The sequence below is a fragment of the Polypterus senegalus genome, chromosome 7 (assembly GCF_016835505.1).
Source record: "Polypterus senegalus isolate Bchr_013 chromosome 7, ASM1683550v1, whole genome shotgun sequence".
In the NCBI taxonomy this organism is placed as follows: domain Eukaryota; kingdom Metazoa; phylum Chordata; class Cladistia; order Polypteriformes; family Polypteridae; genus Polypterus; species Polypterus senegalus.
Genome location: NC_053160.1, coordinates 192764997 through 192786820, shown reverse-complemented (window position 1 = coordinate 192786820; position 21824 = coordinate 192764997). Strand labels below are relative to the sequence as shown.

At 43.5% G+C, this 21824-nt stretch overlaps 1 protein-coding gene across 4 annotated transcripts; it reads left to right on the top strand.

Moving 5' to 3' along the window:
* The first annotated feature begins 1172 nt into the window (after positions 1-1172).
* Positions 1173-17294, top strand: LOC120533128 (5,6-dihydroxyindole-2-carboxylic acid oxidase-like). 4 transcript variants are annotated; one of them, XM_039759847.1, is made up of 10 exons: positions 1174-1321; positions 1418-1530; positions 1621-1763; positions 2677-3035; positions 3882-4204; positions 4295-4499; positions 6655-6822; positions 10185-10364; positions 16716-16862; positions 17011-17294. In XM_039759847.1, exons 4-10 carry the CDS (start codon positions 2681-2683, stop codon positions 17223-17225), a joined length of 1593 nt encoding a protein of 530 aa, XP_039615781.1. In that variant the 5' UTR covers positions 1174-1321; positions 1418-1530; positions 1621-1763; positions 2677-2680; the 3' UTR covers positions 17226-17294. The 4 variants fall into 4 exon arrangements, with proteins under 4 accessions (XP_039615784.1, XP_039615781.1, XP_039615780.1 ...); XM_039759846.1 differs by having other exon boundaries at positions 1404-1530; XM_039759848.1 differs by lacking the exon at positions 1174-1321 and having other exon boundaries at positions 1516-1534.
* The last annotated feature ends 4530 nt before the right edge of the window (positions 17295-21824 follow it).

Here is a 21824-nt window from a genome sequence, read left to right as displayed (position 1 = left end):
TCTTTACTGGCTTTGGCATTTCTATTAAAAAAAGAAAAACGCATAACATCTGCGAGCATCCTGGAGGATTTTACTGCGCTAGGATTCAAGTGTGCGTGGACCGGGCTGAGCCATGGGGGAATGCAGTGTAGAGACATTAGTTTCTAAATTGTAACCAAGTTATTCTTTGCAGTGTAATTTATATAACTAGCTAGTAAAATTATGTTCTAACAGTTTTAAGGATCGCTGTCAGCCCTTATTATCGTCCTGACTCCCCAGACATTCCCTTCTGGGGTCCCTCTGTGCCTGCAGATCAATGGGCCAGTGAACTGACTTCATTGTTTAATTAGTTAGCCTTTTTTTGTTTTGTTGTATTTTGCATTTAGCCGACTGTGCTAAAATGGTATTTACATGTGAAATAAATTCTGAAATGCATTTTTGCCATAGTTTTGAATGTTTAACCTCCTTTTAAAATATTCTTTCCCATTTGTATCCAATTGACAATTAGTGTTGAGTTTAGTACAGATTTGGGTGCAAATGAGAATGAGCTCCTTCTGTCATTCACTGGCATGCGCGTTATTAAGAAAATCATCAGGGCATTTAAAAAAAGAGCAAAATCATTAAAAATAAGAAAAAGACTTCACTTCAGTTTAACAAATACTTGCAACTTCCAAATTAAAATTTAGCAAACCCATTTCTTAATTTCTGGAATGACACAAAAACGCACAAACTAGGAGATAACAGAATCCAGCTGATAGTATAATGGTGGGTGGGATGGACAGCATGGATTGCACAAACGTGGATAGCATTCATTGTCATCCGCACTTCTCATCACTTAATCAACGCCTGCTCAGGAAGTCAACAACAAGAATGGGTGAATTAAAAAGAAAACAGGAAAATAAAGTTATATGGAAAAATACATATTTCTGAACTTCTTCCAAATGTACCTTAGCGCTTCTCTGAATGTAAAAAAAGACCAGCGATTTCAAGGATTTGTGCCGTCTGAGTGACACTTTGATTTGTGAAATTAGCTGGCGTGAAAGATCAGAACTCCGATAAACTAAAAAACGGAGAAATGAAAGAAGACAATTACCAAGTACATAGGGCATGCACGAGAGATCAAAAGGCACTTTTTAAACAAACCCGGTGTGCAATTTTTAGATTAAAATGAAAAGGGTGGAAGACGGTACATTCAAATGACACTTAAACTCGAGAATTGGGTAAGCCCATCCCGGGAATCGCCAGGCCGAAGTCTGACAGTCGACAGCCACCTTCTCCGGAGTTGAGTAGGACGAGCTGCCCGGCGGCAGCCGCTCAATTATCTTCTAATTTCCTCCAATTGGTGAGTTTTGAAATGAATTTGATACACATTCAAGTGTTTTGCTTTCTCCTTTTTAAGTTGGTTTTTTTTTTAACCGATTTAGTCTTACTTTACAAGGAATGTGATGGCGATCACGAGGAGATCAGCAATCCAGGCAGTCATGCGCTAATTAAGTATTTATAGCAGGAAGACGCAGGAGCCGAACAAGGGATCGGGTCGCCTGGGTGGGTGTAAGTAAGCGTGTGGTACTTTTTCAGATTGTTACTTAACTTTGGGAGGAGAAGTTCTTTTCATTTGACTTTAGTTCTTCTTTTTAACAGTGGTCTGTGGGTACCACGGATGCTGTCGTTGACGTTTGCAGAAGGTCGCGCCGATTCTTTTGCGCTGTCACGATCGAGCTGACCGTCGCCCTTGCTGCTTTCACAGACGCGGTTTGTTTCTTGCTGCTTTCTCATTTCTCTTGGTAAGTCGCGCGTTACCAGTAAGCTGGATTTGAACTCCTCTGTTTTATTGTCTTAGGGTCGAGCTTTCATCTTTATTTTGATTGTCTCACGGCTATCACCGGAGCTCAACACTTGCGCTAAATTACTCTCTGTCTGGGGCTGTTTGGAAACAAGTGTGACAGGACAAGAGAACAAAATTGATTTGCTCAAGTGGCTCGCTCAAAATCAATAAATGAATAAATAAATACATGCGAGTTGCAGGTTCCAGAATTGCAAACTCTAACGGGTATCCGACGGAAATAGTCGATGGCGACAGCCTGCTGTTTCGATTCCAAAGATCTCGAGTCTGTAAACGGATTTTTTTATTCATATAACTGGAAAGTTCAAAGCCATAATAAATTTCCTTATTTAAAGTTAGGCACCCCAGTATGTGTTTTGCTCACGTACGCTTGACTTCAATGGGGTGACTAAGGGGGTGCATTTATTGTATAAAAATGGGCGGACTTTGCTTAGCAATGTGGGCTGACAGCTTTACGTTTAAATTCCGCTGCCGGCCACAGCTTTTTGCTGAGTAAAATGGATTTATTCGAAACGGCCAAGTTTGCGCAGCGCACTTGCAGAGATTCCTGCTTTGCGTGCAGTGCTGACTGGCTTGGCAGCACCCGTGAAAGCAGGCGCGGCATGTCTCTGGCTCGCATTTACTAATCAAGTGGGTGTCCCAAAAAGACCCCTGTTACTTTGTCACTTAATCGTCTTACGGGACTTGGATCGTTTAAGGTATCCTGCTAAACTGCATGCTGGAGGCGCTTGTTTGGGTGATGCCCGTATATTTATGTGGCACTTGTTTGGGTGATGCCCGTATATTTACTGTATGTGTACCTTTATTTGATGTCCCCATCCCACACTTTTCTTGTTTTGCACGACTTCCCGCAGAGTCATGTGGATCCAAGGGCTGCTCTCGGCGCTCATCGTGACTCTGGTGTCCAGCCAGTTCCCGCGTCAGTGTGCCACCCCAGAAGCGCTAAGGAGCGGCGAATGCTGCCCGTCTCATACTGGGGCGCCGACGGACCGCTGTGGCTCCTCTCTTGGACGAGGGCAGTGCGTCGGCGTGGACGTAGATGGACATCCTCATGGGCCTCAATATCCCCACGACGGAAGAGATGATCGAGAGCGCTGGCCGCTGGCCTTCTTCAATCGGACCTGCCAGTGCAATGGCAACTTCTCCGGGTTCAACTGTGGAGTCTGCAAACCGGGCTTCTCGGGCCCCAATTGTGACGAGCGGCTTGTAGTCGGTAAGTTGCGGGGTTGAGTGCTGCATCAAAACTCGTTAGGAATGGCCGCAGTCTCTGAACGGGAGCAGGTGTTCTCATCGAGTCCGAGTTTCAAATGTCCCCATAAGCCAGTGACCTGTACGGTCCTGATTCACCATGTGACCTTCTGATCCCTTATTTAACAAGGACACAAAGACCACTTTGTCTGCCTGTCAAGGCACAGTGGGCAGGTTAGAGGAATGGAAGGTCAAATGCAAAGCTGAATGCTGTCCTGGTGTTTAGGTGGCTTTTCTGCTATCCCATGCCCTTAAAGCTGCTCCTCTGACAAAGCTCTTCTGAATCCCTTGTTCACCATCTCTGATTCTCAAAGAAATTGCCGGAGGTCACGGGTGCTGTTAATGGACCCCATGAGTACAATCACAAGGCTACCTGGCAGGATTCAACATTAAGGAAACCTGATCTCTGCCTGTCGTGTGTCTTAAAGGTTTGTTTTCTCCAAAGATTACCATATGAAGTTTGGTCTTTGAAAAGGTTCCCAAGAACCACACAACCCAGAAAAGTGCCATTAAAAGACCAGTCTTAAGACCATAGAGTGTCGACTCCACTTTCGTAACCCCAATGCCTTCATGTTTTTGGGCTCAAAGTTGTCCTTGCAGTCTGGGGGAAAAAAATGCCCTTTAGTGGGTTCAGGGTGGTCCTGGGTGGCAAGGCAAACAGATGGTCGTATATGACACACTCTTCATGTACCAGGCGTGTGGTTTGTCACTATCTGACCACAAAGCTGCTCTTATGTAGCTGAAGTGCCTGCGTTTGTGACCAATACGCCGCGTTCTCTGTGTGTCTTTCACTTTTTATTCTTAAATCCAGTCAGGCGCAATGTGATGGAGTTGAGTGCTGATGAGAAAAGGAGCTTTATCAATGCACTGGATCTTGCCAAACGCACAGTCCATCCAGACGTGGTCATTCTCATTCGCCGGCGATCACAGATCCTGGGGCCAGATGGAAACAGCCCACAATTTCAAAATGTCTCCATCTACAACCTCTTTGTATGGACCCACTACTATTCCGTTAGTAAAACCTTCCTTGGAGAAGAGCAGGAGAGTTTTGGAGGTGTGGATTTCTCGCATGAAGGCCCTGCGTTCCTCACCTGGCATCGATACCATCTGATGCAGCTTGAAAGGGACATGCAGGTAACCCTGAAGCAGCCGGCAGAGTGAGGGTTTGGTGGGGTGTCATCACTTTGAGGTGACAATGGGTTGTTTTTTTTTTTGTCCCCTTAGAATATGCTGCAGGATCCCACCTTTGCCTTACCTTATTGGAATTTTGCCATTGGTGGGACTGTATGTGACATCTGCACTGATGACCTGTTTGGTGCCAAAAGCAACTTTGAGTTCAATGCTATTAGTCCCAACTCCATTTTCTCCCGGTGGAATGTTCTTTGTGAAAGTGTTGAAGATTATGATACTCTTGGGACCGTATGCAACAGTAAGTCCATCTTGATAGCCTCCTGCGTTTCACCGGCAAATATTCGAGGGGTTTGGACACCTCATCCTGCTTCTCGTCTGTTCTGCCATTTTAGCTGGAGCTTCCATGAGAGTCCATGGTGTGGGAAGACCATTGCAGTGAATTCTGTCTCTTGGTCTCCAAACCCCTGTTGTCTGAGAGGGAGAATTTTAATCCTACTAGGCGGCTAATCCTGCGGCACATAATTGCTTCTGACAAGCTTCCCCCAGTAGCCTTGCTTGCTAAAGTTAATTTATGTGCAAAATCTTCAAAAATAAAGTCCAAGCCTTAGATCAAAGGGATTAAGAAAGCATTTGAAGTGTAACATTAGTGTAAAACTTTAGATGTGGTGCTCAAAGGGAGGAACATCTGCACGGGTTTGCTGTACCCCTTTGGCTTTAGTGGGCCTAAACTTTGTGATTTCAATCAACTGAGGTGACGACCTGAGTGATCTTGGGAACGGACATCGGCCCCTTCATTGTTGGCTCTTGGTTTACACTGACCTATAAAGGTGGAGACCCCTCCACAAACGCCACCTATTATAATATTTGCAATTTCTCACTTCCAACACCAACGGCCCTAAAAGGTGCTGTGCACCTCACCCCCTGCCTGCCAGCTTGTCTTTTGTTTACAAGAGGCGTCTAAAAATGGTGGTCACAACGGTCAATAACGACAAAGACCACTTCTGCTCGATGACAGATTTCAACATCCATTCCTGTGCTGGTGGTGTAGCAGACATTTGCATTCAGTCTTTGACACTTTTGAACAAAGCTCTGGAACATTATTTGTAACTCGGACTTAATAATGGAAGGGATTTAAACAGTACAAAGTGTTTTTAAGAGCAGATGTGATAGGGTGGGTATGTAAATAGCCAAGGAATCGACCATCTTGAGAAGTCGGAGGGAGGTCTTGACGTTTACGGGTCATGGAAAGCCGTAGAAGGGCCGGCCATGTTGGTGAGCTGTAAGTTGTTCTTGTGAGGCTTCGTTAGGTTTTCCTTGAGTCCCTCCCATGCTGTTGGGCTCATTTGGCAACACTGACTGCCATCAGTGCCAGGAGAATGTTCTCTCGGGGTCCATATCTAATTTCAGCAGCCTGATGTGATTGTGTTTAACCCGAGTGAGGAGTGATTTGGTGACTGAAGCCTTTTCATGTGCTTGTGCTTCTAGACCTTTTTTCTTGTCGTTGTAGAGTTTTTACTTTCTCTCCTCCAACTTTGCATATCTGACTATTGTTCTCTTATGTCAGTGCTTTGGGATTCACCACATTAATTTAATGCTTAGTTGAGGTTTCTGCTATTGTCCAGGGTTTTCAACATCCGGAAAATTTGTTAGTTAGCAATGCCAATTGAAGTGCTTTGAGTCTGGGAAAGGTGCTGTAGAAATGTGGTGTGCAATCAGGGTAGGAAACGGTTCCACGTTTAGTCCTCATTAATGTCTTCTCATTACTTCCAGTGGGATTTTGTAGGGCATCAAGTAGTTGATCTGCTGGTTTGAACTGGTTGTCCTGATCCATCTTTTGAAAGGCTTTATGTTGTTTTTAGGTTTCTGGTTCAAATTGTAAAACGTGTGTGGGGTTGGTTGGTGGGATTGAGTTTTTTGGTTTATATTCTTCCCATGAACAGAATGTCAAAATGGACTTGCAGGCTAAAACTGCACACAGTAGCTCAAATGTGCAGTTTTTATGAATGTGAAGGCTTTGGGAAGCTGCTGCAGATAAGGGGCCGATTTGAAAGGGGCTCCCCTTATTCTAAACCTCCAAGGGTCACGGTGATGTCAAAGTAGTCCATTGGTGGTGTTACTATGTGGTCTGCTGAGACCAGGACTCTTCATGTTACACTCCGTGCCCTTATCCATAGCCCATGAGGGCAGGGCGGTGGCACTGGGGACAATGATGGCACTTCTCCTCTTGAAATCCGAATGGAAAAAAGTGAATGGTGGCCTTTTCTAGCTCTGTAAAAGCTAACTGGGACGATTTGACCTTTTGGTGCTTGCTTATTTGTCATGAAATCCCAATCATAGTAACCTTTATTGAAATTACATGGGGTGTGAACAATTTTCCCATTTTTTTTACAAATCTGTAGTTTATGTGTGTATTGGAAAGACAAAATTGTAACTTTCTCTCCCAACTCTTGTAGACACTGAGACCAGTTTTATCCTACGAAATCCTGGTGGGAATATTGGAAGACCAATGGTACAACGCCTCCCTGAGCCCCAAGATGTTGCAGAGTGTTTAGAAGTTGGGGTTTTTGATACACCGCCTTTCTTCTCTACCTCCTCAATGAGCTTCCGTAATACAATTGAAGGTATGAATGCTAAAACATTTGTTTCCCATTTTCTGCCAAGTCGGTTGCATCAGACACTCCAGCACTCCCAGTATGTAACAGAATGGTAGCTGACATGGCTCTTCTATAGGAGTGGCCTCTCCACCCATTGGACATGAAGTCCCTTTTTATTTCCTCGGTCATCCCACATGGTGTTGAGACTGAATGTCTTGCAATGTCTTTCTGTAGATTTTATTTATTTTATTTATTTATTAAATGGAAATCCGCAAAACCTGAGGAGGAACAGGGGTGTGTAAAGCTGCAAAGCAGACAATCTGTCTGCAAAGCTAAATGTCAATCCTTCAGAAAGCCCAAAACCACTTGTAGATGGACAGTGGGAGTCACCTGGTGGGCTGTGTGTTCTGTATGGAAACCAACATCTTAAACCTCGGCGCTTTGTGAAGTGCAGCTCCATCACCAGTTGCCTGTGTTTTTTGATGCCCCTCACTGGTCTCCCTACATGAACATTCACTCTCTCTGAAGGCTTTGTTTTTAGGCAGCTTCTTCTGACATGTTGGATGACAACGTATGCAGGATCAGAAAGGGGTATAGAGAGCAGTAAAATGCCTTAAAGCAAAGGGAGGATTTGGATGCTTTTCTTATAAATCCGTAATGTCAATTTGTGGATCTTCTGCCTGCTAGCCAAACTATTAAATAAAGATGCATGATCACCACTTCCTTTTGAATGGCTAATCCATCAGGTTTCTTGCTGCTTAACTAATTTGTTTGTAATTTGTCAAAGATCCATTTTTGGAGACTGGCAGTAACAGCAGTACAACGGGCATTAATGGGGCCAGTGCTGTACAATTGCAAACCTTCTCACTATATCCATGGCTCTCATTCTGGGTGTTGCTTAATTGACCTTGCGGTTATCTTTGCGATTTCCCAAATGGGCTAAAAAAAAAGTGTTGTGCGCTGAAAGAAGACTGAGGTTTAGAATTCGACCCACCTCCTCTGCGTTGGTCAGTAGTTCTGCCCAGTAATCGCACGTTAGCTATTGGCTTCGTGTCCCAGCAGCCTTTCAATGTCCTCTGCAGATTTAAGTACTGACCCAAGTGTGCCCTCTTGAGTTTTCTCCACTTCTGCCTTATCTCAAATAAGGAAGTTCTTTGACCTTTGCATTAAGTTTTGCACCCTGGGTCTCCATTTCTTAGTTTGGCTTGAGCCCATCTGTCAAGATGAAATGTTCAATCGCAATGGAAAGCAGGACTAACTTGTTGCTTCTGCAGCATGTAAGTGAAACATGGACTCTCTCTCTCTTTCTTTCACTAGGACATCCCCTGCATGGCTGGTAGTATCTCTGGCTTGTTTCCATCTGGCATATGGTTGCTTGGGTCCGCTAAACTGTCCGACTTGGTCACTCTTCAGACCTTCTATAATTTCTTGACTAGTCCAGTTGCAACATATTTTGAGCTTGCACAGGGTCTCCTTATGCTGTATGGTATTATTTTATTTACAGAGGCGGCCTGGTGACGTGAGAAGGTCCAAGATGTATAAAGTGACTTAAAGATCTTTGTCTTTCAAGAGTGAATGCTTCATGGTTGTGCTGAATCTTCAAAATTACTGAATCGTGAATCTGTTTAGATAATCCACAACAGGCCATCAACCATTTGATTTCCAAATGTGGATAATTCAACACCCTTTATACCCGCTTCTTAATTCTGTAAAGCAGACTTTGTCATGTTAGATGTCACTGTTGCAGAACTAACCCAAGGATCGCTAATCCTAAAGCGGGTCCAAATCTATATGAACAACAGGACTAAGTGTTAACATTTTGCTGTGCATCATGCAATTCATATAATTGTATGCTATTTGGTGTGGGATTTGTAAAAGCAAAGTTTTAGCGCATTATCTGATGGAATGACAGTGACAGGCGGACATGCACTTATCCTTTTTAGTAAGGTGGATGATGCCAGTCTCTTGGCACGGGCCCTTAAGTGAGTGTAGTGCCAGTAAGCCATTATTCAATACCTCTGCTTTAAACCCCAACCTAGCTAATTCTCTGTAAATGTCTGCCTTTCACTATTGGTGTTTGTGTATACCTGGTCTTGTACTAACCCTTCTCATCAATCTATGCCACACAATCCTAGTCTAAGGTTTGACTCTCTGCTGGCTTGGCTTGTAATGTGGAGAGAAGGTCAGAGGAGACCATCTTATCTATTCAGCCTTTAGGCTTTTTGCTTGGCTCACGTATTTAACCTTCTCACTTCATTAATATTCACCTTGTGCACTGGACCCTCTCCAGGTGTGTCTTCACTGGCATAAGATCTACCTGTGTGTGGTCCATCCACCTAATAGTCAATTTTGATGTAGTTTTCCTCTGGCTGGACAAGACCCAGTAGGACAACCAGTAGATTCCAGCTCCTGGCTCTGTGAGGTGCCCAAAATGGGGAATGGCTGACTTTTATTCTTGAGATTATTCTTGACACTAACCCTACAGAAAGGTCCCCTGGTGCTGAATATTGCATTAAACTTTGTGTCTTGTCCCTGCACAAATATGGACTGCTGCATGCATCTTATCCTCTTTAGTTTTGGCTTCAGGCGTTCATTAACTTCACTACCTCCACTTTTTGGAGAGCACTCGACAACTAATGGGCTGTCATTTGCTGTAACAAACACACAATCTGCTTGTATAGCTAGGAGCCCACAGGATGGTCAAAGGGTGGCTCCAAAATGGGTCTCTTTGGTAGAAAATAAGTTTCATCCAGAAGTACAATACAATACAATACAATCCAGTTTATTTTTGTATAGCCCAAAATCACACAGGAAGTGCCGCAATGGGCTTTAACAGGCCCTGCCTTTTGACAGCCCCCCAGCCTTGACTCTCTGAGAAGACAAAGAAAAACTCCCAATAAAAACCTTGTAGGGAAAAATGGAAGAAACCTCAGGAAAGGCAGTTCAAAGAGAGACCCCTTTCCAGGTAGGTTGGGCGTGCAGTGGGTGTCAAAAGTAGGGGGTCAACACAATACAATATACAGAACAGAACATTTCCTTAAGACAGCATAATAATAAAAATTTTAGAATTACGGTTTAACAGTAGATGATATGACATAATTAGGATCTTGATATTTTTAGAGTCCTGGAGACCTCATCCATCTAGCTGCCTCCCCATTTGGCCATGCCACGGCTGAAACGTTGCTCCGATGAAAGGACCCCTTGGGACATGGGACATGTCGTCAAACTTGCACAATATGCTCGCCTTGCTTGTAGGCTTCATGGGAAGCAAACCGGTTTGGAGAAGCCCTTGCTATTGATCAGCCACTTGCACTTTTTATGCTTTTGAAGAACAATAGAACATGTTAATTGTGTATGTGGTGTGTTTTTGTTTTTTTTTCCCCCCACAGGGTACAGTGAGCCCAGTGGAACGTATAATGCAACTGTCCGCAGTTTACACAACCTCGCTCATCTGTTTTTGAATGGAACTGGAGGGCAAACTCACCTGTCTCCCAATGATCCCATTTTTGTCTTGCTGCATGTTTATACGGATGCTATTTTTGATGAGTGGCTCCGAAGACACAGCCCAGGTAACTAAAGTATTGTCCGAAATGTGGCTTAGCTCGGGTTCTAGAACGCCTTGCCTTTTATTGTAGGGGTCTGTCATGGTGGCAAAATGTCTACTGCATTGTAGAGATGAAAGTGTTTTTTAAATGGCGATCTGATGTGATTCTCAAAATGAGTTTAAGAAGTGATTACTGAAACTGATATTGCTGTCATGAGTCGTCCGTAGCATGACAACCGCTTTTTATTTCCATGGAACTTCAGTTCAACAGCTGCCTCTGAATGACCGTGAGGCAGAGCACTAGAAGCCAATGGCGTGTGAAGTGTGCAGGAATTGAACTGAACTGAATGCCTACATCTTCAAGGCTAATGTTCTTAAACCAGTCTGGTCAATCAAAAGGTGCTTCACACTTGGAGTCCAGTCGGTTTATTGTAAGATTTGTGGTTCCCATAGGGGAGACTTGACAAGGCACAAGCAATCCACTTCACAGGCCCCCCATTTGCTCTGACATGTCAAGTGCTTTTAAAAACTGATTTTGATTTGAAACACGTTGAGAGTAATTGAGCTTTTTCTTGTATCCACACCCTTTCTAAATAACCCTGAATATCATTTGACAGGCCAAACATTCCAATGAGTGAGCCACCTATGATTTTAATTTGACTCTGAATAGACCTCAATATTCTGTTTGCTAACCCGTTCCAACCAAATGCTCAGTTAAATTTGGCAAATCATTTGTTGGCTTAAGAACTGGAGCCATCATCAGCTGGTTAAACATGTGGTGCCTCGCTTTGTCGGCCGGTGCTCTAAGTGTTCAAGCCTTTGGCGGAACCTGAGCAGTAGCGGTTGGTGACAATGCCAAGCAAATTTACTGAAACTCCACTTTGTGCAATGAAATGAACTCCTCTGCTTTCATGACCTTGACCCTTGACGACTGATTTACTTCATGGTGAGGAGAATTGGTTTCTCCATACAAGTCCTGTCTGAATCACATGGCAGTCTCCCGTTTGCAGTCAAATGACCAGGGAAGGCCAACATGGGTCAATGGACAAATGTTAGCTGGTATCCTCTAACCAACCACTAACCTGAATCAATCATTCTTTCCATTTTATATAATGCATTTCTCACTACTCGAAGCGCTTTAATGAGTGGGAGTCACTTCAACCACCAGCTTCCACCTGGATGATGCAATGGTAACAATTTTTGCACCATTACACTCCCCACACGTTAACAATAAGGTGGTGAGAGATGGAGCCAATTGGAGACGGGGATGATTAGGCAATGGTGGGCAGTTTAGCCGGGATATTAGGATGCAACCTGCTGTTTTATCTTCTGTGACCACCAAGAATTGGGACCTTGGTCATGCGTCTCTTCCAAAGGACCATGTCCCTGGCCCGAGGCATTGGGATCCACATTCGGATCCAGAGTAAGTGCCCCCTGCTGGCCTTGCCAACACCTTTTCCAGTAGCAACCTGAGGCTTTTTTTTCCTGGCTGGGCCCAAATGGGCTTCGCTCCAGGTGGATGACCTCTTCTCCCAGCAAACCTTTGTCGCACCTTCCCCTCTAGTTTGGGAAAGGTTTAAACCTATTGTTGGTTTACTACTGCGTAACACCCACTTTTTTATTTTTTTTTCTTCCTGGGTTAGAAGTGGCCTTTGACAACGCAAAAGCTACCTGTAGTCCCAAACGTAAAGTGGAAAAAATGTGACAGATTCAATTGATGAAGGTGCCGACTACCTCTAGAAATGAAGAAAATCTGTGCGTTAACATTTATGATGTTTATACAGGCAAGAAGTCATCTGGGCATTGGTCTACAACAGGCTGAAAACTTGAAATGGCAATGTAAAGTGGCGCGAATCGTGCCACATTCCCTCCACAAAAGTGAATTCCTGCTCAGTCCAGCTTTCTGCTTTGTAGTAAAAGACGAGTTTTAAATTGGCCTTTAAATAAATCTGAAAGCGCTGCATTTGCACACTCCAACTATCTCCGTCACAGGTCGACTCTCAATATAATGATCCCGACGCATTCTAAGCCTCCTTAGCAAACTGAAAAAACATTTGATGCTGGAAAGACTAGAAGGGGGTTCAATAAGAATCGATACTAAAAAAAGGCAAAGCCCTCACTCACTCATCACTGACTCGTCAGCTTTCTACCTACACAGGAAGTTGGAGAATTAGTGACATTTGGCAGCTCATTCCTTACACCTTACTTATAAAAGTTAGGCAGGTTTCATTTTGAAATTGTACACGTAACTGTCGACAACGTCCGCCATGTTGAACTTTCTTATTTATGGCCCCATCTTCATGAAACTTGGTAGGCGGCTTCCCTGCGCTAACCGAAACCAATGTACGTACTTATTTCGGTGGTATGATGCCACTGTCGGCCGCCATATCGAACTTTTAAACAGTCTTTGTTACTTATGGGCCCATCTTCAAGAAATTTGGTACGCGGGTTCCCAACGCTAACTGAATCCTACTTACGTACATATATACGTCCATAGCCTGCAGCTTGGTCACCGTGTGAGGCGGCGTTCGGTCCCTCATCCCAACGCCTCCCACATTATTGGCTGCCTGCCTATATAAGGCCGCCCGTCGCTCCGGTCTCTTCATTCCCTTCCTTGCTTCACCATGGGATTCACGTCTCCCTGCTGATAACTGCAGCCTTTTTATTTAATCCACGGCTTCTCCACTGTTTTATTGTTCATTTATTACGTTTATAGTTATTGTGTAGGTATTTTACACTTTCTTTACATTGTTCAGGTCCCCATTTCCTTTATCATTCCTACCGTACCCCATTAACATGTCTATCGAGGTGATCACCATCGATCAAAGAACTGTCACTTACCGAGTGGTTTCCATGCCCAGAGATGCCGCCTGCCTTTTCCATTCTCTGTGTTACATATTGCACGGCCATATCAGGCTCACTCTTGATATCCATTGTGTCTTATGTATTGAATGACTGGACAGGTTCAAGGTGTGGACTGATGACGTACAGGAGATAATTAGACTACACAGGAGCTCTAGAAGAGTGAAATGCTTAAGGCCTTCACCTATGGATCTGCATGTGAGTTGATGGCTGCCGCTGAATTGTTCGGTTGTCGCTTTCAAGTTTACCGAAATGGCCAAATAGTTTACACCTTTGGACAACCGCCAATGCCTCTTCAACATCTTAGATTGACAGGTGACGATTTGAGTAGTGGACACTTTGATGTTTATGAATGTTTAAACTCTCAAAAGCTGGATGTGATTTTATCGAAGAAACCGGTTGTGTGCTTACAGCGCTTGACAGATGCCGAATGTCACTTCAACACAAGTCCTACAAATACTGTCGTACTTGAAACAAACCATGAAACTCAAACCGATTATGACAGCAGCAATCCAAGCTGTGAGATTTGAGACAAGATTACTGTTCACATGGCCGACTGTACGTTACATGCTCAAGAGTAAGCTCGGCACACAGCTTGGTCAGATTACAACCGGAGGGCCGAACTGACAATGTGGTATACAAAGAGATCCTAACAAATAATTATTAGGAGATTTACATTCAGTTTAAAAAGGTTTAATTTTCATCTTAATAAATATTTTAAGGCAGTACTTCGCCGCTGCACAGCGCGGGTACTTTGCTAGTGATAGATAAAGGGCGGCTAAAGACGATGATACAATTCAATATTCTGATATTCGTGAAGTGGTGAACAGATGTGTAGTGAGCAGAAATGGACTGAAGTAGTTTGGGAACGTCAAGCATGATGGCCTGAAGGGCTGTAAATAGAGAAGGTCTGTCTAGTGAGAGGCAATGGTCAAAATTAGATCATCATTTCTAAGCTAAATTTATGCATTTAAGTAATTATCTTGTATATAAAAGTCGCATGACTGCTTTTCCGTTTACTTATACTTTCCCGAGCAATAAAATTTATTATAACAATAATTTTAAAAAAAAAATGGTATGCAGGCCCTAAAATACAACTAAACCAACCTAATCCAGCTAATTCCACAATCATCACCACCTTCTTCCACTTTGCATGTTCTTGGGACCTCAATGATGGCAAACCAGCAGTTGTGGCCAAAAGTATTGAGAATGTTTTGCTGCTTCAGTCTTTTTAGATCATTTTGTCAGATATTTCTATGGTATATTGAAGTAAATTTCAAAGGCTTTAATTTACAATGACCTGAAGTTTATGCAAAGAGTCCATATTTGCAGTGTTGGCCCTTCTTTCTTTTTCAAGACCTCTGCAATTCACCCTAGCATGCTGTCCATCGACTTCTGGGCCAAATTCTTGCAGCATCGATGCTTGGAGTTTGTCAGAATTGGTGGCTTTTTGTTTGTCCACCCGCCTGTTGAGGATTGACCACAAGTTCTCAATGGCATTAAAGGGCTGGGGAGTTTCCTGGCCATGGACCCTAAATTTTGATGTTTTGAAACTTCTCAAATGCTTGTAATTCTACTTCAGTATCCCACAGAAACAAAAAGATGTAAACACTGAAGCAGCAAAACTTTGTGAAAACCAACACCTGGGTCCTTCTCTAAAGTTCTGGCCATGGCTGCACAGGCTTCATTTGCACACTGTTTGTGTTTAGAGGCTTCAGGTAGGCGCAGTTCATAAGCCATATACAGTATTTAGGATACTGCTATCCAGAAGATCAAGGACTCCTTTAAAACATAATCCATGAATCACTCTCTTTTTTTTTTTTTTTTTTCTCTCTCTCTCTCTCTTTGTGTCCATGTCTAGGAATGCAGCATATGCTGTTCTTTAAAAATCATTCAGTGTTTGAGAGCAGCACAGGGAGCATTGGCCTGCTGATGTTTTGAGATCATCCAAGCAAGCCACACGCCTTGGATATTCAGCTGTCACTGTTTGGCCTTTGATTTCATTCAGCTAGTGAAGTTTTTCTTCTTACTGATCATGAAATTGGACCGTATCATTGGTCTTTTATTCATAAACTGGTTTGCCAAGGTGTTCTTCCCCCAAATGAAATGTGGGACTGTTGGACACTGGGATGGTGCTTTAGTGCTTCTCATTGGGCTGGTGCAGTTTGCAAAGGACTCTTGGGCTTTTGCCACCACACACCACAAGGAAAGTGAATGTAAATGTTGGAGCAGATATGGCAAGTGAATCCAAAGAACCGAGCTGTGTGGTCTAGTCCAGGGGTCCTCAATCACGGTTGTGGAAAAATAAAAATCAGTTATTGATCAAATCTGGTGTGCGTGACAAGGGCCACGAAAAGTCTGTCTTGCGACAAGTGCAGCTTCTGTTTTCTGTAACAAACAAGAAGTTACAAGTGCCCAACTGATGACCTTTAAAATTGTGTAACTACTGATCCAAACAAAATTATTGTAAAGATGTAATGTCTTGAAATTCTTGTGCAACTAAAGTCATAAGGTCAAATTTTGCGCTTAGCATTATAAAAGATTTAGGACACCGACTTCTCGGGGCAGATGAAGGGCAGGTGTCCTAGGACTGTGCTTCTCTGTCATTCTTACCTTTGCCTGGTGTGTATTAATAAAATATTTTTTACTAATTTTAATTATATCTCTCTGTCTTCAGTCACGAGAAACGACAATAGAGAAAAAGCGTCCACACGGTCCTGGAGAGCCGCAGTGGCTGCAGGTTTTTGCTCCAACCCAGTTGCTTAATAAAAAGCACTTATTGCTAAAGTAACACTTCTGCTTCACTTTAGTGATTTTGAGCCCTTATTGCTTCATTTTGTCTTAAACAGCTATTTGAATTGCTCCTTATTATCAATAACATGCCAATGACAAGAGAGAGCAGCATTTCTCCATTTAGCTTCTTTACATTTACACCTGTGTGTATTTATCTGCACTATTGGGTTTAATTAAATACTTGGAAGAAAAATGAAGAGAAAAAAGTGAAGGACTGAGAATTACTCGTCCATTTTGGACTTCAAATCATTTGCATGATAGAAAGGGAAAGAAAATCTAGGATATGAGAATGAGCTGACATAGCAGAGTTAATTTAATTTCATAGCTTGTTAGTGCTTTATTGGCAAGAATTGCTTTCTAATTAAGCAACCAGGTCAGAACAAAAACCTGCAGCCACTGCGGCCCTCCAGGTCTGGGATTGAGGACCCCTGGTCTAGTCTGTTACTCAACAAAATGGATAGAGCAGAAGTATCTTGTATCATGGTACCAGTTGTACCGGCAAGACCCTTCCATGTACAGAGTGTGCACAGCCTCTGCGCTCATGAATACAAACCGCGTCTTTGAGTGGTCACCCCTTATGTTGCCCTACAATTCCTAGGAATTTTGTCTAATGCTAATCTGGCCTTTACTAGCCATGTAGCTACTGTACATGCAACACCTGTTGAAAAGTGGAGCAGAGAACCGAAGAGATTGAACTAATTTTGCTATTTCTGACACTCAGCTGTAACTGTTTATCCTTTGGAGAATGCACCAATTGGACACAACCGACAGTATAACATGGTCCCATTCTGGCCTCCAGTAACAAATGAGGAAATGTTTGTGACCGCTCCAGAAAATCTGGGTTACTCCTATGAGGTTCAGTGGCCAAGTGAGTATGTCTTTGATTGCTAGCATGTAAATGGCCAGTAGTGGCCTACACTGCCATGCGGTGCTTTAGTTGATGAATTCTTAATGGACAATTCTTTATATTGTCTCGTGCTCTTGCATGTGGTCTTTGTGTCTTCTCACACCTACAGGTCGTCCCTTCAGCCTTACAGAGATAATAACCATTGCTGTCATTGCATTGCTGATGTTGATTGCAATCATTTTTGCTTTGACGACTTGTATTTTGCGCACCCGGTCCTTCAGTCGTGGTAAAAGTGAATCACACCAGCCTCTTCTGGGAGACCAGTATCTGCGCTATTCTGAAGATAATGGCCAGGCACACCATAAGAGTCAGTCTGCTGTCTAACCCTTTGTTACATTTGAGTCTGCTTTTCAATTGTTTGTACTTATTAAACCATGGACCAGAGTCCCCTAATCTCTTTTCTTCTGCCTCTTTATTGACTGTTTAAATAATAGTTTTCTATTGTGCCAATAGAGGGCGCACAACGTCCTCCATAACTCATTAGGCCAAGGAGATTCTGATTGGCCTGCAGACCAGAAGAGCCAACCGATTACAAGAGTCCCTTGCTGTGGGTTATGGAATGGGGTACACCTAAAGGTCGGGGGTCAAGCCCCTTTCTATATACTGTACTAGTAGTGACAGTTGTCTGACTATGATGATGATTAAGAATATGATGGCTGGTTAAGATCAGGGCTGTAGATGATTATCAGACTTGAATAATGACTGTCTAATTACTCATTTATGTCATTTTGTTTACTCATTTGCATGCGCCTCACGTCTTTCCTGTCTAGCGTGGAGCTCGGCCATGGAGGACGCCTGTACCACATATGTGACACAAACATCTCGAGGATTGCTGGAGAAAGTTGCAAGTAAAGTTTAAAAGGAGATTATATCTATGGAATTAATTGGCTTGGAAGTTCAAGAGATGTGGGACTTATTCTGGTGCCATGCTTGTGGGGTTATCTGGGTGTCAAACTTGGCTGCAGGTGTGGCTTCTAGCCACTTATTCACAGATCATACTCCTGGCCAGTTTTAATTGATTTGCATTTTTAGGTTGTACCCTTAATTAGCAGGAAAATGCCATGCAATGCGAGTCAAAATATGAGCAGATACATTTATCAGGTCAGATCTTGGATTTGAATTGGAAATGGTTGCCCTCCAGGACTAGAGCTAGATGCCCCTGCCCAATGCGTCCTTCACTCTGAATGTACCCGTTTATGCTGACCAATGTTTTTGCAGTCCTCTGCCACAGACGAGTTGTTTTAAATGCCAGTGGTCTCTGCAACCCCCTCGCCATCTCTATACAGGCATTGACTTCAGCCAAATTGGCATGCGATTTCAGTAGGGTGGCAGGTCCTGTAAGCCACCTGTAGACCTGCATCAGTGAACTTCTTCTCATTGCTGATTTGAGAGAGGCCAGTTGAAATAACTAAGAGCTGCTTGTGTTAGCTTTTATTATAATCACAAGAAGAATCCTAACCTTTGCAGGTTCTGCATCTGGCTGGATGGCCCCTAGCCTTCTAACTAGTTTGGGGTAGAGGAGGATGTTGCGCTCTCCTCTTTACGTCTGGGAATCTCCAGCTATGAATGCTGCATCTGTATAGTGTGAGAGGTGGCAGGGGCGTTTGTACTAAGGAGTCCCATATTTAGATTCCATTGAGTGCTCTTCAAGAAAGGCAAATGTGCACCATGGATATGAGACTCCATATTGCTTTCTTAGACTGTTGCCTTCTGTGGCACAGGCCACCTTGCTAGTGAACCATGGCAGTGCACACATGGAGGCAGGGTGAAAGTTTTCCTACATGGGAAACTAAAGAGGGAGGTTGAGGCCTGGCCTGCCATGAAAGTGGGAGCTGTGACTGAACATGAAGACTTCATTTGGTGAAGAGACCTGCATGAGCCAAGTGCTGTTGGAGAGAATTTAGATCTAGAAGATGAAGCCCTGATGATTTCAGTGAGATATTAACAACAGTAACATTTATTTCTATAGCACAAGATAGCCAAGAGAAAAACAAATAATAATGAATAAGTAACAAAGGAAAAATAATGGATATATACAGTAATTAGTAGGAGGGAAGTGTCCTTATACAATATCCTAAAGTAAGTCTCGAAAGAGGAGTCTGGTGATGAGCACAGTAAAAACAGACAAGCTGGCACTTATTGCGGTGGGCTCTACAAGACCCTCTAAGGCCACATGCAGACACATTCATCCACCTGAAAGAACATTAAAAAGGTTTAAAGAAATCTATCTGGCCCATTTAGAAAGGCAGCCTGATAGTCCCAGAAGAAGTTGGACAATCTGCCAATTGCAGCCCAGTTTTGATACCTCCATGGTCTGCAGCCCTGGCACATTGAAATGGGAAAAAGTGCCCATTATGGGTGGCATTTCAAGTTGGGGAAAATGGCTGATCAAAAACATCATGGGGTGAGCAGGAGTGAAATCAGTCAACCTTGTGTATTGGTGAACCTCAAGCATGAAGGACCGCGTCTTGCTGCTCTGCTTCATTATAAAGGAGCTGAGTAAATGTTAGATGGTGGCAGGCCATGATAGCACCTCCCCTACACGTCTTGCATACGTGATTTTGGTTTTCCGGTGGTGGCTGAACCTGAGATGGGGTGGTTGGTCATATCATATCCCACATGCCTCTTGGTCGAGTCAGATTTACTTTTGTGGTCTGATTCCATCACTTCTGCTTGCTTTGTAAATGTGGGTCTCTGTCCTGTACTCCAAAAGTCAGTGAAGCCCCAAAGAAGTGCAGCGGGCCATGGGATGTCTCAGGTCGGGGTCAGTATAAACTTTATATGGACGAGTTCTCAAATTCTGTCTGGGGGACCCCCTGTGGCTGCAGGTTTTTGTTCCAAGCAGCTTCAGTTTTTAATTGGACTCCTGGGCTGATTAAGTGAACTTTTATTTCCCAGATTCTGTGTTTTGGGAACAATAAAGGAATTGGAAAAGAAGCCCTAATTTTCATTTTGCTTTTCATTCAACTTTTCCAGGTGTTCTAATTGTTTAATTAATCGATTGTTAACTGATCAGTGGCTCTGACACTAAAGTACTTGCAGCCTTTCACGATTCAGTGATGTTTGCCTGGGGGTTCTGCTCTGCTCATTTTTAATTGTCGTTATTAAAATAAGATACAATGAAGGGAGCAAACTCCACAGAGAAAGGGCAAAACGTAATGGAAATGTAATAATCCTGCTTTTCTGAATGTAGAATAAGAGAAGAGAACAAAACTAGCAGCTAATTAAATGAGCTCAGTGCTCGCGGTTGGTGTCACTGATTATGAATCTGCAGCCTCAGTGGCCCCCCAGGACCGACTTTGAGAAGCCCTCCTTTAAACACTTAGCAGTGGATTTTGCTTGGCTGACTGACTGTCGACTCAGAACTGAAGCTTTTCACCAAGTGCTCATTCGCCATAAACCGTCGGTGTTATTGGTGTAACATCACCACCCTGGTGTTCCCTCCCTCCCTCACTCAATAACTGGCAGCGATGTCTTCACTCTGGACACTGCGTGTTGTCCGTCATTCGGGTAAGGTCAGGTAACTGGCCAGATGTGAGTTGGCCTGGTGTGACTGCTCTTTGTGTTACCACTGCTGTGGCCCTCCAAGAAAAGACGCTGAATACAGTAGGTTCTGAAACTTGCATAAATCATAAACCATATTTAATATTAATGAATTTTGTTGCCGCTCTGAAATTATGATAAATAAATATCATTTCAATTTAATGTAAAGAATATTTGAATGGGGGCTTTTACCCTCCAGCATTCACTGTTTCAGACAGTTACAGGTTAACTCTAATAGGCCAGTGCCGAAGTTCACATTTCTGAGTCTGTGGGCAGATGTTATTGTATTCTGAAGGATGAAACTGCGTTCCACGTATTGTTCCACAAGAGGGCACTCTTTCACAGGAACAGCACAATTTTAATCGAGTGTGGCACTTGAGAAACCTAAAGCATTAATGTCAGCTTTCTGACCAGGCACAAGAAGAGCCACCAGGACATGGCCATCTACTAAAATGACTTCTCAAGTGCCCTCATTGGCAGACCATTCAGCATCTGTCCTTTCAAGTGCCCCTTGCTTTGGGGGGCTTCTCTCCCACAGACTTGCGAGCAGCAGGATGAGAGTTGGGCAGTAGCGGCCAGTGTCCTGAGCTTCACATTCCTGCCAGCTTGCTGCCAACCTGGCATGCTGGCTCTGTAGCATGTAGACATTTAATGATCTGGGGGCTGACAGACAAGGAGGATGTGCTCCAGAGAGCCGATGGACAGAATTCGCCAATTTCTGCCACATCTGAGTAAAGGGGGTATTTTGAGGACTGCTTCAGGAAGAATCTTAGGCTGCATCTGCAAACGTAAGAGTTTAGTTGCTTTTAAGGGGCTTTTGTTTCGTGTTCAGGCATCCTAAATGAACTCACTGAAGCAGGCCCCACTTCTAGTTTCCAGGCTTTGGTTCTAATCTGCCTTCAGTCAGCTCAAATCTTGCCCTTTTGAATACACATTTTCACTTAAACCAGATGCCGTGTGTCCTTCTGAGTGAGAAATTTGTTTAAATGCGAGAATTAAATGTTCCACCAAGAACGGGAGTCGATGTATAAAATGCTGAAGTTTAACACAATCAAAAACGTTTGCTCCCCCTTTTGGTCATGAACCCCAACTGCCAGTCACACCTGGAGAACGGCATTGGCCAATCACGGCCTTCCTGCCAGTCAGCTGCACTCTAGTGGGCGAGTCCACATCGCAGGCCCAGCAGGTTTCGTGAAGTGTGCCGCTCTGACGGAGCAGGATGCTTTAATTTGTGAGGTTTAGCTGTGACGGTCTGAGAGGTAGACACCCAAACTAAAATACGAAACATGAATTATCAATAATTAAATTACAATTTGACAAGTCGGAGCAAGTTACGTGTCCTTAATAGGCCATATGCACACAGCAGGGCTGACGTACTTC

Bases quoted from the DNA above. Each gene is read 5' to 3' on its own strand.
- LOC120533128 (XM_039759850.1), top strand. From the start codon at position 2,681: ATGTGGATCCAAGGGCTGCTCTCGGCGCTCATCGTGACTCTGGTGTCC. The intron at 6,823-10,184 runs GTATGAATGCTA...TTCCCCCCACAG, and splicing joins CTTCCGTAATACAATTGAAG to GGTACAGTGAGCCCAGTGGA. The intron at 10,365-16,715 runs GTAACTAAAGTA...TCTGACACTCAG, and splicing joins GCTCCGAAGACACAGCCCAG to CTGTAACTGTTTATCCTTTG.